The sequence below is a fragment of the Protopterus annectens genome, chromosome 4.part1 (genome assembly GCF_019279795.1).
Source record: "Protopterus annectens isolate FY-2018-M chromosome 4.part1, PAN1.0, whole genome shotgun sequence".
Lineage (NCBI taxonomy): Eukaryota > Metazoa > Chordata > Ceratodontiformes > Protopteridae > Protopterus > Protopterus annectens.
This window is the reverse complement of record NC_056734.1, coordinates 838,743,124-838,761,424: the sequence shown is the minus strand read 5'-3', so window position 1 is coordinate 838,761,424 and position 18,301 is coordinate 838,743,124. Positions and strand designations below refer to the sequence as shown.

The window sequence follows — 18,301 nt, the reverse complement described above, 5'->3', positions numbered from 1 at the left end:
AGTCATGAGTAGAGTCCCACAGGGATCGGTCCTGGGTCCTCTCCTGTTTGGCATCTACTTCGCAGAAGCCCAGGCCAACACAAAGAGACTCTGGCTGACCAGGTTCACAGACTACTGCAAGTTGGGAGCCATTATTAACTCCCCAAGTAATGCAGACATCCTACAGAAAGGCCTCACTGAGACCAATGACTGGTGTCAAAACCATGGCCTTAAGCTTAATGCCAAAAAATGTATTGTCATCCCCTTTGGTAAAAACTCAGTTCCCACTAATTACCACATCGATGGAAGCCCACTGAACACTGAAGGCCTTATAAGAGTTCTGGGGACACAGGTTGACAGCAACCTCTCCTTCAACCACCACATTGCCACTGTGGTCAGAAAGTCCTTATATGTAGCACATCTCATTACCAAGGGTTTTGCATCCAGGAGGAAAGAAGTCATCATCTCTCTCTACTCTTCCCTCATAAGACCAGTCATTGAGTATAATGCCCCATTTGGTATGTACCTCACTAAACACCTGCAACAGCTAGAGATGCCACAGAAGCACCTGACGAAGAGGATCCTAGGCATTAAACACATGTCCTACATGGACAGACTCAAAAAACTCCAGCTATTTTCTGTCTCATATCGCCTACTTAGAGGTGATCCTTGCTTGATTTAACAAAGCCATGTCTGACCCAGCTCTGTTAGAAATGCTACATCTAAAGAAATCCCAAGCCATACGCACCACATGCTCCAGAGACCTCAACCTCATTACCACAATCAACAGAACATGCTGGAGGGACAGGTTCCTCACCCAGAGACTGCCCATGCTCTGGAATAGACTTCCAATACATGTCAAGCAGAGCACCTCACTGGCCCTCTTCAAGAGAAATCTTGATGTGTGGATGGGTAATAGAAAGTTCACCCTGGGGATCACTCCAGTGGCACTACTTGATAGTGGCACTGGGAACTAACGTAACTTCTATGGGCTAGGCTTGTAAAGGCACCAGGGCCATTAGCCTAGTACACACCTATGAAGCAAAAAAAAGTAGTCAACTTGTCATTCTAAAACAGTAATTTAAAAAGTATAATTAATTAAAACAAGCAAAAAATGATGCATATGCCATGGCTCTTAAAATGTACATTTTAACGTATTGTTCAAAGTAAATATTACATAAAAATATATATCTTGTAATATACACAAAGCATGTTTGGCTATGCCCTTCCTTGTTTTTTTTTTTTTTTTTTTTTGCACAAATACTTTAATACTTTTTTCATCATGCAGTAAAACCTTAATTACAACCTAATAAATGAAAAAGTGCTGGAAGGACTACAAAGGCCACTGTAGCCAAAAATATATTAAGCACTTTCATTTGTTTATTAACACGAAATTCCTCAGAACAGATAGCAATGAACAACAGTACTGCCCTTATATACAAGGCATCTATTAATTATCTAATGAATGAATGCGCAGTACCAATTAAATATTTAAATGAAGTCATAACGTTAAATGAATCAATAAAATATTTTAATAAAAAACAAATAAAAACATAAGAATATTTATTCAATAAATTAGCCTATTTTTCAGCAAACACTTAATGTTTATAGTCCCATTTAATCCTGGGGTACAATCTGCATTAAGAAACACTTGCCATTGTAATTCTTTGATCTCCAAAGCAGTGTTAAAGTCAGCTACATAAGGCCCTGGGTCTATAAAGTCCAAAACAAAAAAAAGTAAATTTTCTGAAATTAATACAATCATTAGTATGTTTAGCCAAAGCATTAGTGAAATCCCTTCTGTTACTAGCCAATTGATGTTCATAAATCCTCTTATACAGAGCTCTAATCATTTTCCTTATATTTATTTATTTATTTATTTATTTTACATTTGTTTACTGGGCTAGTCTAGCTGGATACATGTCCATTTTCAGTAGAGGCCCAGGGAGATAAGCTCCAAACATAAAAACATTACAAAAATAGAAATTACGAAATAAAATTACACAATAGAAATTACAAAATAAAAATTCACTACTTACACTGAATAGCTTTCATGTGGAGATATGCTCCAAACATAGCAAAATTACTATATATGATACTTAAAGTTACTAAGGTTCTACTATATAAGAGAATTTAATAGTGTATGGGTTATAATTAAATAAAAAGTTTGTCTAAGAAGAGGAAAAGTAGTTTAGAGTTTTTGCATGGATGTTAGATATAAGGAGATACAGGTACACTTGTGGTACTAATGTTGCCATTTGTAAGTCAAAGTAGGGAAACTAGAGATGTAGGTAGAGAAAAAAGATACATATGAGGGCTGAATAAAGTTAGCCTCTAGGATTAAAGGTTGAGAGGGGACAAAGCCCAGAAGCAGGGCATATAGCAAGAAACGATAGTAATAGGAAAAGTAAGGTTTAGTTGGATTTAGTGCAGGGACAGAGCCAATGATTTTTCATGTGTTCTTTGAGGTGTTTTTTGTATTGAGATGTAGATGAGAGAGATGTGAGTGACATAGGAAGCTTGTTCCATATTTTTCCCACAACGGTGGTAAAAAGGGAGTCTCCAGCTTTGTTATTAGATTTGATATGGGCGATTAGTAGCTTATTAGCTGAATGGAGTGTCGCTAGATTTTTATATGGGGAGATTAAGTTAGAGAGGATTGGAGTATTATTTGGGTGATGAAGGATTTTTTGTGTGATCACTAGTTGATTATACACCAGCTGGTTTTGTAGCTCAGACCACCCGAGTTGTTTAAAGTTGTGACAGTGGTGGGTTCTAAAAGGGGTGCCATTGGCAAATCTTGCTATATTGTTATAGCTAGTTTCGAGCTTATTTAGATTAGATTTCGATAGATTGGTATATATAGGAGAGGCATAGAATAGGGTAGAAGTGAGATGGGTCTGGGCAATGGTGGTTCTAGCTAGAGGTGTGAGGTAAGGTTTAATTCTATACAAGGAGCCAAGTTTTTTATTGACCATCAGTATAGTATTGTTGATATGATCATCATAGCTGAGGTTATTATCTATAGTAATGCCCAGGAGATGTGCAGTAGTATCAGGGGTAATTGTGGTACTGTTGTTAGAGGTAATTATGAAGTGGATGGATGGGGACTTTTGGGTGGGAGCAAAGAGTAACAATTTTGTTTTTTTAGGGTTAAGGAGGAGGCAATGGTCAGTAAACCAATTTTCAACAGTGTTAAATACTGTTTGGGTAAGGGTTTGAAGAGAGATAGATGAATTAGAAGAACATATTAGAGTGGAGTCATCGGCATATTGAATACAGGTGGCTTGAGGAAAAACAGTATTGAGGTAATTAATAAAAATGGAAAATAAAAGAGGGCCTAATATAGAGCCGTGAGGGACTCCAATGTTTACGGGGAGGGGTGTGGATAGGTTATTATCCCATAGCACTGCTTGATGTCTGTTTTTTAGATAGGATGTAAACCAAAGTATTGCTTGAGGGTCAAGAGATTGTGCTTTCAGCACACCGATTAGTAAGTTGTGGTTAACCATATCAAAGGCTTTTGATAGGTCAATAAATAATGCGGAGGACAGAGAATTATTATTTCGATTTCTGTTTATACAGTCAGCAAAAGTTAGCAGGGCAGTGGTTGTACTATGAAAGGGCCTAAAGCCGTGCTGGCAATTGGCAAGTAAATTGTTGTCGAGCAGGTGTTGAAGTAGTTGATGGTGAATACATTTTTCCATTATTTTGGCAAGTGGGGGGAGTAATGCAATTGGATGGAAATTGGAGATATCAGTGGATTTGCCTCCTTTATGTAAAGGGATAATGTGGGAGACTTTCCATGTGGATGGGATGCTACCTTCTGTGATGGTATGGTTTATAAGGATGGATATGGGATAAGCTATGACTTTGGAAGCTATTTGAAGATATTCAGCTGGCAGGTGGTCAGCAGAAGGGGTACAAGGCATGAGTTTTTGAAGGAGTTTGCAGATAAAGGATGTTGGTACAGGTTGTATGTGGAAGGAGGGCACTGGACTGTTTATGTTTTGTAATGGGTTGGGAGGACTGGGTGGGAGTGTCTTTGCAAGATTCTGAATAATTTCAGTGAAGTAATTATTGAAGGCATTAGCTATTTGCAAAGGATTATCATGAGGAATTGAAGTTGGGGCTGGAGTTTTGGAATGTCCTGGTTGGAGAAGTTTATTGATGTCTGACCAGAACTTTTGTGGATTTTTTTGTATGAGATTGTTGAAGGTGGTGATAATAGTTTTTTTTTTTGTCTAAGATAATGTCCTTTTTGGTTGCATTTCTTAGCTGTTTAAAGAGTAGATGGTCTGCAGAGCTCTTAGTGGCTCTCCATTTGGCCCATATTTTGTTTCATAGGAACATTTTTTCCTTGGTTTGTTGTGTGAGCCATAGAGCTGCTTTGGTCCTAATTCAGGAGGATTGAAGGGGGGCATGGAGATTCAGGATTTGTAGGAATTTAGTATTAAAGTAAGAAACAGCTTCATCTAGTTTGAGGTGCTTCAGAGGTGACCAGTTACAGGCTTTCAGTTCATTTTGAAAGTTATCTGCTTGGAAGTGTTTTTTTTTTGTATGAAAGGTTATAAAGGTGTTATTGGTAGGATTATGAGCCTTTTGCCTTATTATATAGGTTAAAACATAGTCACTAATGTCATCAGGTAGTGTTCCTGGTATATAGGTTTCAGGATGACTATTTACAAGGATCCAGTCAAGAGTGGTTTCTTTATTACTAGGTTTTTGAATTCTTGTGGGAGTGTTTATTATTTGGCTGAAACCATGAAGATTAATGTGGGTACTAGGATTAGGGGAGCTACAGGTAGTCCAGTCAATATTAAAGTCACCTAGTATTATTGTTTCTTGAGGAAGTAGGGTGGAGAGGTTACTAAGAATATTTTCAAGAGTTTTAGTATTATTTCCAGGTGGGTTGTAGGTACAGATTATGAAAATAGATTTAGATTTATTAAGTTGAAGTTTAATAGTAAGGGTTTCGGCATTGGTGTTAGGAGGTAGAGGTACATTATAGGATAAAACTTGAAGTTCTGATTTATACAAGATAGCTACACCGCCGCCCTTTTTGGAAGTACGGTTACATCTGAGGATGTTGTATCCAGGTGGGGTTATTTATAGGTCATGAGTAGAGGGTTTTAACCAAGTTTCAGTAAGACAAATGAGATCAAATGCATGTACTTGTAAAAGAGCATGTAATTGACTGAGTTTGTTGTTAATGCTACGGATGTTAAGTTGAACTATTTTGAGAGAGTTACCTAGTTGTGTGGATGTAGAAATTCCATTAGATGTTTGTGTTAGTGGAATATTGATGTTTTTTTGGTTAGGGCCAGGATTAGGATGAATATCTCCATCTAATAATAGATCAATAGGATGTTTTAGTATAGTCTTTATGTTTTTAAAGTGCTTCGGTGAGCTTAGCTTGCTGGGGAAGTAGGTAACATGTGAAGATCTATGAAACTTTGGGAGTAGGTAAACTGAGGTGGAGGTTATATTGCTATGGGAGAGGGAACTGAGGTGTGAGTTTGGTATAGTTTGTTGGTGGGAAGGTATATTATTAAGTAGAGAGAAGTGCTCATAGAGGGTTAGGGTGTGGGGTAGAGTTAGGAATAGTAGTGAAGAAGTAATAAAAAGGTAATATTTAAGGTTAGAGTTATGTAAGATGGTAATTTTAGAAAGTAGGTTTTGTGAGGCAATGTAAAATGTGAGATAAAGTACATAAATAAGGTGTGGTCTGGTGGAATAGAGGGATAATTGTACCTTAGTACAAAAGAGTGGGGATGAATAAGGAGATAGTTAAGAGAGGAGTTCTCAATTAGAAGTCTAAGGTGTTAGGGAGATTAATTAAGTGGGTGTGGCTTATTATGTTTAAGTTTAACAGCACTGGGGGTGGGTGAGAATTGGGGGTAGGGTAGGGGAGCAGATTGAGCCCGTAGGGCGAACGGAGCGGGCTACAGCAAGTAGTGGCAGATTCAACAGAGACAATCAGTGAACAATGGTAGCCCAGAGAGAGACAGAGGAGCAGGTAAGTAGCTTCAAATAGAGCAAGCAGGGTATAGGTAAGAGGATAGTGAAAGGAGAGACTAAAAAGAATTAAAGTTGACAGTAGGCAGACAATGAGAAGAGTACAGGCTAGGAGCAGGTGATGAGTAGTATGGTGTAATAGCAAGGCGGCAGGGCAAGGGATGAAGAAAAGAAAGAAAGGGATGTAGTGAGTTGAAACTAGTAGTATTAGGGGAGTGAGTAAGGGTACAATGCTACAGTATACTGCCACCTAGTGGGCAGAATAAAAATTACAGCAGGTAACCAGGAAAAGTAAAGTAGGTAGGAAAAGTTAGTTTAACAGGTGAAGAAATTCAACAGGAGTTTCTAATAGGTGAGAGGAGTCTGACTGCTGGCTTTCCTAACTCAGTGGCTAAGTTAGTTTACAGAGTTTAATTATAGAACAGATAAAACAGATTTTCTTACAATAGGGGTTAGTGGTGAGACATACTTTGTGATTTATATAAAAACTTTCACAGTCTGTGCGGGAGGCTAAACAGAATACTCCAGTGCTTTTACAACTAAATCTCCTTTTACTATATATAATTTTATTTAAGTGTTTAAAATTAATAAATCTGCACTGCTTACAGTTATGACAGGGGTATGTTCCTGTAGGGCCCCTAACCCCTGCATAATGTGAAGGTTCACCAAACTCTAATATAGATTTAATGTTAGGTACTTTTTTATAAATAAATAATGTGTGATCTCCTAAAACTCTCAACAAATCACTGTTCCCTAAAATTACTTTCCAGTTATTGACCAAGATCTTTTTTAACATCTTGTGAGACAATACAGATGAGAATAGGGAATGCACTACCCATGGATATAGAGCCTAAACTGTGTTGTTCTTCTTTAGGGGTAAATCCACTTAATAAAATTGGAGATAACTTATTCAACCTAGCTTTCACAATTACATCTTTGATATGTAATGCTTTTAAAAGTGGGTACCCCCTTTGCACAAACATAGATATACATTTTTCTGTTTCACCAATGAAAACCTCATTATCAGAGATCAGTCTGATCAAACGGATGATTTGTCCTCAAACCAAATTTATCTTCATAAACATGGGGTGCATACTTTGAAAATGTAAATAATTATTGGTGTAAGTCTCTTTCTGAAAAATAGTGCTTGAAAAAACTTTTTTAAATAATATCATAGAAATACTGACATCCAGAAAGTTAACTTTAACATCAGCACTATTCAACACAGATTTCAACCCTGCACTGTTAGAGTTGATGTCTCTCAAAAATGACAACAAATGTTCCTTAGAACTATTCCAAATAAAAAAACAAATCATCAGTATATCTCTTATAAAAGAAGACATAATTGAAACCTTCTAATTTAGTCAAAACTGATGATTCCTACCAGTTTAGCATCAAAATGGCAAAAGCTGGTGCCATTTTTGGCACCTATTGCCATACAACACTTCTGTTGATAGATTTTCTGATCAAATATAAAAAAATATTTTTAACACAAGATCTAATAGTAAACAGATGGTATTAATCTTAACATTTCCAAAACTGGTGTTATGAGTCAAACATTTTTTAACAAACTGGATTCCCATATTCTGATCAATAGATGTGTATAATGAAACAATGTCAACAGTCTAACTAGCATGCTTTTGGTTCCTGTGAACACATATTTATTTAATAAGTCTAAAAATTGCCACGAATCTCTCAAAAATATTCTGTCTTTAAAGTGAGAGGGTTCAACAAATTGTCTAAATATTGTGACAGTGTCACAGTTTTGCCTTTCTTGGCTGAAACTATTGGCCTAAAAGGTGGATTTTGCAAATATATATGGATTTTAGGTAATCCAAACAAAATAACTAATAATGACTCTTCCATAAAGAGAAAGTCAAAAGTAAATAAATCAATATTGTTTTGGTTTAATAAATCCATCAAACAGTTGTCTATTTTGGCAAAACTTTTTTAACAACTTCCTTACTAACTACATGGTAGTTATTTTTGTCATCCAATAATTTGCCCATGGCTGTATTATAATCAGAATACTCATAACAACCATTCCATTCCCTTTATTAGCCTTCATAAACCGATATTTTTTACATTTCATAAGGGAATTCAGAGCTGTAATCTCACTAGGACTTAAATTATAATCTTTCTTTTTCTTTTTTGTGTTGCATAGTTTGATATTTTTTTCACACAATTCACAAAAGACATCTAAGGTGGAAATTAATCTAGGATTGATACAGCCAGGTTTTCTACAAGCTGAACCTAAAGTTTGTTCAATGCCATCAAAGCATATTTAACGTTCAACTTTCTAACATATAGTTTCAAATCAATCACTGTTTCAGTAATAGGTGCTCTGACTGAAGGTACAAAAAAAATAAATAATAAATTGTAACTTATTACAGTTTGCACTGCTAGCCATCTTTAGTTTTTTCACTGTTTGGCTCATAATGTTAGATAAATCACAAAAACTAAAAGCTTGGTACCATTTATAGAAAGGCAGTCAAAGGGGCTGATGAAGGTCTCAGTGTATTATTCATTCAGTCTATTAATAATAATAATACTAATACCAAAATCATACTAACTTTCTAATGTTCAAAATGAAAGGATTATGTTTACCAAAGTCTTCAGCTCAGACTAACTGTGGTTAGACTGTACTGACAGACTAACAGAATCTCAAAACAGTAAGTAGCTAAAAGAAATTAATGCAGCACTAAGAGACCTCCATATCCCATACCAAAGATGTCATTAAGGGGAAAACAACAGATTTGCTAAGTTCTGATTTTCTCTATTACCTGTTTTCCTGTAGATGACAAACTGCTTTTTCGGCAGACTAAAAGGGGGCCTACAAGTCCTGCGCTGGTGTCCTTTATTGAGTCGACAGATGAGAAATAAAGCCAGGTAACACAGTCTGGGTCATCATCATTTGCAGGACCTGCTTCTAGTGGTACCTGCCATTCATAGGTGAAATTCTTGCCAGGCATTACACTGGATCCTAATGGCTGGGCCACATGGTCTTCTAAAGAATAAATATATGTATACATTAGAAGTTAGGATTGTATTTAACATAGTAAACATTTTTGACAATACCATTACGACTTGACCTTTCATATAATGCATTTATTTATTGATGCTATTTTTCTGTCAGCGGTGAGTGAGATGATAGTTCATTTTCAGCATAACCTTTTAATAAGACTGACAGCAGCCTTAAGGTTGTTTTATGCCATATAACCACAATACTCAGAGTGTCATGGATGTAGCCATTATTTTACTTAATGATAATGATAGTGCTGTAAGTGACTAGGTGCCCCATGAAAACCAATTGCTAGCAAACAACATTTAGATGCCACATACTGTATATCCCTTCTCTGAAGTCATTGGCTGCATTTTGAAGGTTCACTTGGATTTTAGTAGTCCATTGATGTATAGAGTATTAACTACCTGAAAAAGGAGTTTTGGTCTTCACAAAAATATCTTTATCTGTTACTAAGATGATATGTGGAATTCACTTATGAAACCTTAATGGCAAGACTGCATTGTAGGAGCAACATATACACATTTAACCAAAATGTAAAGTCACCAAAGGCAGGAAACGGCTGTAAAATCCAAAAATCTTCTTTAATATACACACAAGTATAAGTGCTTTTGTCCCAGAAGTGCTTAATCAGGAACTTCATCCAATACAAAGTTACAAGTGAGAAGTAACATTAAATAGATCTGAGACCAGGAAAAAATGATATCACTTCCTTTATCACATTTAAAAAGACATTACATTCAAAAAGCAAATGTTATCAAAATGTTAAATATCCTACCAACAGAAATGACACCTATCAAGAGAAAATTCACATACCAACAATAGATTAATCTACACCCCAACAGACTATAAATATATCAGATACATAAAAAAATCATACATAAAAATTCATGCAATCACTAAAAGTGTGTTAAGCTGTCATAAGGTAAAATCCAAAATTATGCAAAATTATACTAAAAAGTCTCACTACCTCTTCAGTGCTTTTAATTTCAGCAGGCTGCTGATAGATACACTATCATTTAAGCCCGGCCAATGCAGGGCATCAAGCCATAATTGGCAGACTAATTCAGCCTTTTCTAATAAATAAGGCCATGCCGCTCCCCTCACCATAGGTTTCTGAGCGTCTAAAATGATAAATTTAAAACAGTGTCCACTGTTGCCCAGAATGTGTTTGGCTAGACCATTAACATCACTCATCCCTTATACATCTACCATGCTCACTGATCCTGTTTTTAAACTTACGCTCTGTCTTACTGACATGGAAACAGGAACATTTAGAGCAAATTGCACAATAAACCACTTGTTCAGTAAGACAGCAACATCTCCCTGGTATCTTAACTCAGATGTTGTTAATAATATATTAATTCACCTCCAAAATGTAAGGGCAAAACTTACAACCTCCACATTTATACATATATCCCCCCACCAATGGGGCATCCTGGTGCTCAAATATGTTCTTCAAATTATAACTCTTTCTAAAAACATAAACTGGTTTTTCACCCAAAATGTTAATGAATGCATTTTCACCCCTTAACAGGTTCCAGTTTTTTAAACAAAATATCCTTGACCAATGAGGCATCAGATATAAAAGTTGTAGAAAAACTGCATTGATAAAAAGAAGGGTTAAACTGTAGATCTGTAGAGTGTTCACCCTCAATACACCCTGAAGTCACAGGGGTGGAATTAAGTGAATTATTACAACAAGGTTCAAAAGTCTCAACCAAAATGGGGGATTCAGAATCATTTACGGTGGTCAATTGTCCCCTAACATAGGTGAAAAGTGCCCATCACGTCTTTTATTCATAACCTCACACATAATGTTGTTGATCAACTTAAGGGGGTACCCTCTTTTAAAGAACATCTCCTTGAGCCTTGTACATTCGACAACAAAGGCCTCCCATAAGGTTACCATGCGTGTGGCATGGACAAATTGTCCTTTTACAACCGCACACTTCTGTGAAAACGGATGGCAGCTGTCAAAGTGAAGGAAGCTGTTGGAATATGTCTCCTTGCGGAAGACCTCAGCCACAAATCTTTGATGTTCCAGGTCCTTAATCAAGAGAATATCTAAATAAGCAATGTAATTCACTATAGTACTATGGGTAAACTTAAGAAATTATGCCGTTGTGTTGATGTAATCAAAAAATAGGGTCACGTGCTCTCTTTACCCCTTCCATAAAATAAAAACATCATCCAAATAATGTACATAAGTATGACAAAAGCTAAAAAATTGTGATGTTCTAAGATAATGTTTCTCCCGTTCAAGCATGACAATATTTGCATAGAGACCCCAGCAAGCAGAACCCATTGCCACACCCTGCTTTTGCAGGTAGTAGTTGTTTTCAAATAAGATAAAATTACTTTAAAGCACAATGTCAAGAATCTGTTCATACATGTTAATTCTCACTTGGGGAACTCCTCTAGATAAAAGATAGTCGCAAAACCACTCTTCACCCAGTTCATGTGGAATTACACAGTATAAATCAACCACATCAATTGTATCAAAGGCAATAGTGTTGATTTTCTTAAGAAAGTCCCATGAATCAATACATAGGTGACCTTCATCACGGAGCTCCAGACAATATACACATTTAAGTTGTATTGTTATTTACTCCCTGTATCAAAAACAAAACAAAGATCCTCCCCAACACACAAAAGCACACAGAAAAAATAAGCAAAATAAACAGCAACAGCAACAGGAAAAGCTCAAGAAAAAAAATAATGAATGAAAACTGTATTATTGTTATCTGTCAAGTTTAACTGTATGCACAAGCAACATCAACCGGTAGTGTTGAGGATATCCCACAATGTTTCTCTAAACTTTGATAATATCATGAACTTGATAAACATATGAAAAGCAGAAGGAATTTATTTAACACATAATGATATATTATCCGTTATGACAGTCATGGACTATATTATGACTGAAACAAGTATTATGAATCAATAGACAGATCACATGACATAGACGGATAAAGTCCTGACTATGGCCCAGACAACCTGAGCACAAGCAGAGCTCGGATACTGGTGGAGCCAGGTAGGGAAGGATGACAGTTAACAGTCAATGCCAGCTCACCCATACTGGGGGAAGGCTTATCCTAGTCTACCATTCCTCTACTAGTTAGCAGAGTCTTGCAGGCAATTATTTATTTATTTTATTTTATTTTATTTACTGGGAAAGTCCAACTTGGTGCAAGGTCCCTTTTCAATTGAGGTCAGGGGAGAAAATCTACATAAACATCACTCTATCATCACATTTTCAGTTCTGTGCAAATACTAAGACATTATATGTGTGTATTTTTGGAGGAAGTGATTTTGAAGTTTGTTTTGCAGTCAATATGGGAATTAGTGGTATTATCTTCTCTGAATTCAAGCCAAGTTTTGATGGAGGTGAAGGAGTCCTGAGTGAGTGAGTTGTTGAAACTGAGTAGGATTCTGGGCTAAGCATTTAAGAGTAGAATCATCAGAATATTGGATTAGGTTAGCATGCTTAACATTAGTATGCAAATAATTAATAAATATGTTGAAAAAGTGGTGCCCAAGTATTGTTTCGTGGGGTACACCAACAGATACTGGTAAGAAGGTGGCATAGCTTCATTGCCATTTAACATCTTCTGATTTGTCTGACAGCCATCTTTGGAACCAGGAGAGGGAGGGATGGGATAGGGGTCAGGTTTCTAGCTGAAATAGTAGCTTGTCAAGGGAGAAGGTATAAGATGCTTTTGATAAGTCTAAGAATAGTATGGATACAATATTGCTTGTGTTGTGTTTATGAATTTGAGTAATGCAGTTTCAGTGCTATGGTTTGGTCTGAAACCATGCTGAGTAGGAAGGAATATATTTTTGTCAGGGATATGTTTAAGTAGCTGAATGTGGCTGCATTTCTCCAGGATTTTAGACAAGAAGAAAGTATCGCTATAGGCTTGTAGTTGGAGAGTTCAGGCATGTTGCCTCCTTTGTAAAGGGGCAGGATATAAGATGTGAACATAAGATTCTTGTGAAAAGGCACAAGGCAAAGGGAAATACTAAAAGCTAAGAAAACACTGATTTATTGTAAAGTCTTTACTTTACAATAAATCAGTGTTTTCTTAGCTTTTAGTCTTTGCCTTTGCCTTTTAGTTTTTTTTCCTGCAGTTTTTAAAGTTTTGGATTTTAAAAGGCACAAGGGCCAGAGGACATGGGTTTGGAACTACCAAACAGATGATGGTAACCCTCATTTGGATGTGTATGTAGAACCACACACAGAAAAGTTGAGGCCATTGTAGACCCTTGTGGTGATGGTTTATGTCAGCCATGCAGGGAGGAAATGCTGTCAGAACCCACATCAGTAGATGGAAGTGAGGGCACAAATTGCTCCTATGGCTCCCTGTAGGATAGCTCCTCTAGTATAAATTCTCATCCCCATGCTAGGGACCTCCAAGTGGCAAGTGGAACAAATGGACTCGAGTCTGATAAGACAAGGCTTGATGTTTGGTTGGCATGAAGGGAAAAGGAGCACAGAAACAAAAGTTCTATGAATCAATCATTCTCAGGATGCATGCATTCATTGTTACTTATGAGAATAGAAATAGATCATCTGTTACCATGTTAGGTGGTCAGTTAGTGATCATTGTAGGTAATATTGCATATTATACAATGACTGGCCATTAGCATTCCAAAACGTGCATGCTGATTGGCCAGGCCAACTAGTGTGCCCATTGTAAATCTGACATATACTAATGGAAAAAGGTCCGGTCGCCCAGACTTTTTCCATTAGTATATGTCCTGATTTTTTTTTGTCTGTATGTGTGCACAGGTAGCAACAGAGAAAGGAACATCTCCATTGATTTAATCTCACTATGTTATACGTTTAACATAGTGAGATATCTTAAAAAAAAGCAATGGAGATCTTCCTTTCTCTGTTGCTTTTTTTAAAGATATCTCGCTATGTTAAACTTGTTTAACATAGCGAGATAGCTTTAAAAAAGGGAAAGGAGATCTTCCTTTCTCCGTTGCTTTTTTTAAAGATATCTTGCTGTGTTAAACTTGTTTAACATAGCGAGATAGCTTTAAAAAAGCAACGGAGATCTTCCTTTCTCTGTTGCTTCCTCTACACAGCTCTGATGTACTGTGTAAGCGTGAGAACACAAGTTCCATATGCATGCACAGTACATCAGAAAAAGCCCCAGGATAGCAGAAAACTGCAGCAGGGCACCATGGAGGTATTATACAAAGACATTATTTAAGAAAAGTATTTTTTTTAAATAATGTCATTATATAATAGCAGTAACCCACTTCTGGGTGTGGGTAATGCTAGATTTACCCACGGTTGTCTTTGTTTGGTCACTCGGGCTTCGCCCTCATGACCAAACCACACTGACTGTGGGTAAATCTAGCATTACTCATATCCAGACATGGGTTATTGCTTAAGTACCAGCTATTTTAAGGGTATAACAAGGCCATAGGGAGGGAAACATTGTCTTCATTTATCAGTAGAAATGATCTTTTAGAAGAATGGTGGAAGACGGCACAGAGGCAACTGATGAGATGGGGGTATGTACAGAAAGGGGATGAATTTTTTACCTTCATGAGATGCCTGATGCCTCATTTATGTTATGAAGCACTTTATAACATGCTTAAAGTGAGGTACAAGGGTGATGGCTTTACCATGACTGATGGTTAGCGTGGTGCACAGTGAGAACAGAATGTAAATTTTGTAGGAAACAAGCCATGCAGAATCAAGTGATCATGGGAAGCTGGTCTATAGGAAGAAGATAGAGGAGTTTTTGAAGGTTATTTATTTAATTACTATTTGTTAACCAGGTAAACAAACTTCTCAAAAGACCCTTTTCAGCCAGAGCATGAGCATAGGAGCCATGTTAACGAAGAGTGTAATTACAATCAAGCGTGCAATTACAAATGAAGACAGAACTGTTTTCCATTTAAAACTGTTTTGCCAACATTGATTTCTAATTGATTTTATAGTGTGTTTACAAAACTGTATACATATTTACAATATTTACTCAGTGATGGGGTTAGAAAGGTACTGGAGGGCAAACAAAATTATTTCTTACTCATTATATTTTCTGTTAGTTATTAACTTGAAAGAAGGCTCTTTGTGAGATTCTTCAAAGTAGATATACCTTTAATATTACAAGGTTGAGGATTTCAGTGTGGAGGGGCCAGTATGATAAATGCTTCTCACAAATCTCTGTTTTTTAAATGTGGGCTTATGAGTGACATAGCCTGATTTTGATTATCTCTGAACTTATATGTTCCTTTATGAAAACAATAATGAAGGGGCGCAACTGAGTATTTATGCTCTTAAAAATTAGGCTTCTGAGTAGCACTATTAGCCTGTTTTGAATGGGGAGCCAGTTGAAATTTTCAATCATAATGCAGTGGTGAGATGGGTAACTACAAAAAAGAGAAATGAATACTTTTACTTTCTGCCGTTTGAAGTAAACATGAGCTAGAACTAGAGTACCCTGAGATTAGACTGTACCCTAACTTGAAAATGAAATGATTCTTGTTATGGCCACTCTACTGGTGAGGAATAAAAGGTGTGACAATTTATAGCAAAGATTCAATTGAGTATGTAGTATTAATATTAAAGAATGGTCTAGAGTTAGGCAAATATATTTTTGTTGACTGACATAGAAAATTAAAGTGTTATGTATTTTTTGTAACATATGAAGTAAATGAAACAGTTTGTGCAGTGTGGTAAACAACTCCTGATTTTTTTTTTTTGGGGGGGGTGGTTATTGTTAATTTATTACTGTTTTTCTAGGAGCAAAGTTTTGTAAAGTTGTACTGAATTTTTTTAGCACTCTACTCCCCCAGCGTCTGTCAGTCATCAACCTACTCCAAGCCAGTCATCCTATTTGTTCACCATCATGGGGCGGATGGTCAACTGGGAGTGGCTATCATTCAGGCAGTCATTACAGCATGTCATAAATGAGACTGAATGATGGATGAAGGTATGAATGGCTCACAGGACAACTTAGACAAGATTGATTTGCTGTTCTGTTACTGGAGATTGAAGAAAAGCAGTGCTTTATGGATTCTCCTCTAAACAGATGCAGTAGAATTAGGTGATGGTGCTTCTCTTTGGAATTGTTAGAGGAAAGAGTGAAGTGATAAGGCACTGCTGAGGTAGCAGAGTTTAACAAATGTTTGTAAATTGTTGAATGGGAATAAGAAGTTAGGTTCTAGAAGGAACCATGTTTTAACTGAGAATGTATTGAAAGGGAAGAATCCAACAGCCAATGCAGAAACCTATAAAATTGGATAGTGAATCTGTCTGTAAGTAAATGGGCATACTTAGGACATGGCGAGTGGGGATAGTGACCGTAAGCTAGTGAAGTGGGTGGTCCTAATTACCTGAGATATACCAGCATTAAGGATACAGGTATGACACTACAGTGAACTGAAGAAAGTAGAGAACAAGTTTGGAAACCAAAAGCTCTATGCAGAAAACTATTTGGGAGACATAAGGGAGACTGCTTGAAGTAGTGGATATTAAAATTAATAGGAGCAGAAAAAAGAAGAAGACAAAGGGCATGTAAATATTTTATAGGAAGAAACATAAGGCATTATGCAAAAATGTACATTAAAGCTAGGGGGAAGTGGCGGGAATTACATTAAACCAATAGAACAGAAAAAGAGGGTGATGGAGGGTGGGAGTTAATAAGTTAGTTTGGATAATACTGTGGCCACCCTATACTATAGTACTGAGTAACCTTTTAAATAATGGATGTTAGCTAGGGGACAGAGAGAATGAAATGCTGCTTGAATGTTACAAAATGGTATGCCCCACCAGATGCATACTCATACACTGTGTTGTACAACCTCAGCTCATTGTATTGTTACTATTTTCATAATGTAAAGTTGCTGTAAATTGAAATTAGTGTCCCTTAGATCAGTACTGTTTCAACTTACTATCAGTTATTAACAGTATAGTTAATAGTACCTTGGTTCTTGACTTTATGTGTCATATTCATCATTTTGACATAAACCTAGAATTACTACCTGGTTTCTAAAACTACATCAAAAACTGCCACTTTTCCCCAAAAAAAATATACCTTGAATTCTTAATCCGTCAGCCTTCAAAAAGGAGTACCACAAGGTTTCCTACTTGTTCTCCTACTGTTCTCAGTCTCCATAAATAAATTTCCTATTGACCTACCTGAGCTCCCCACTTACTCTATGTATATGATATGGCAGTATTTTGAACAAACAACTCCACACCCAACCTACAGAAAGACATGCAAGCACATTTTATAACCCTAATCAACTGTATCTCCAACAAAAATCTTTGGTCATGTCCATTAAAACCAAAACTATGACTTTTTGGTGCTAAATAGGAACTTAAAAAAAAAAAAAAAAAAATATTTGCATATCTATGATCATAACAGAACTCCTGTTTAAAACACTCTTTAAATACCTCAAGAGTTGGTTTGAACCTCCCCTTAACGTCTCCCTCTACTTTGACTACCCAAGTAAAAACTTTAATTCCCTCTTACTTTAGGCCAATGGAATATCACCCTTTCTTACTAAAACCTCCAAAACAGCCATAGGCAAAGCCATTTTTACTCTTCTAACTTGAATATGGTCACCATCATAGACTCAGCATGAGAAACAAACTCTACACACATTCGAACTATAACCAATAACATTTGTAGATTTTATTATCCCGTTCCCTAAAAATCTACACCACTCTGAAACACTGAAAAATGCAAACTAGATCACTGCTCAAGAAAAGGTTGACCTTCTTCCAGGATCCCAACTTTTCAAACTCATAGTTAATAAGACTTTCTGCCTCCCACAGTTAAATCAATTAGATTTTATCTTACAGCCTCGGAAACCACAACCACTCCACTATCCACATTCCAACCTCCCAAAAACTAACAGATCACCGTTTCTCTATACAAGGTCTAAAACTCTGAGAAAGAATGTCCATGCAAATAAAAGACCTCTAGTTTTACCTTAAATTTAGGACAGAACAAGGTCCACCTACTGTCATTAGGCAAATGTCATTGGCTGTAATTCAACCATATCACCTAACCCTAACTAAATGAAAGGGCTTCAGTCAAACCCATTCTAAAGAAAAGGAGGTTGTGCAGATGAAATCAGGTTTGATAAATCTGTTCCATGTCTTTTTTCAGGTTTCTTCACATAGGTTTTAATATGTAATATATATGTTTATATATTATTACATATTTTCATTTTTGTTTTATTTGTTTCATTTTTATGTTTTATTTATGATGTTATTTATTTATTCATGCTTCCTTTGAGATTTTT

General features: G+C 36.4%; 1 protein-coding gene across 1 annotated transcript in view; it reads right to left on the bottom strand.

Moving 5' to 3' along the window:
- Positions 1-18,301, bottom strand: part of LOC122801096 (ceruloplasmin) — a 452,049-nt gene that overhangs the window by 220,826 nt on the left and 212,922 nt on the right. The window contains exon 9 of the mRNA XM_044070617.1: positions 8,781-9,004. Coding sequence (XP_043926552.1) covers positions 8,781-9,004 — 224 coding nt within the window. The remainder of the gene's footprint in view (positions 1-8,780; positions 9,005-18,301) is intronic.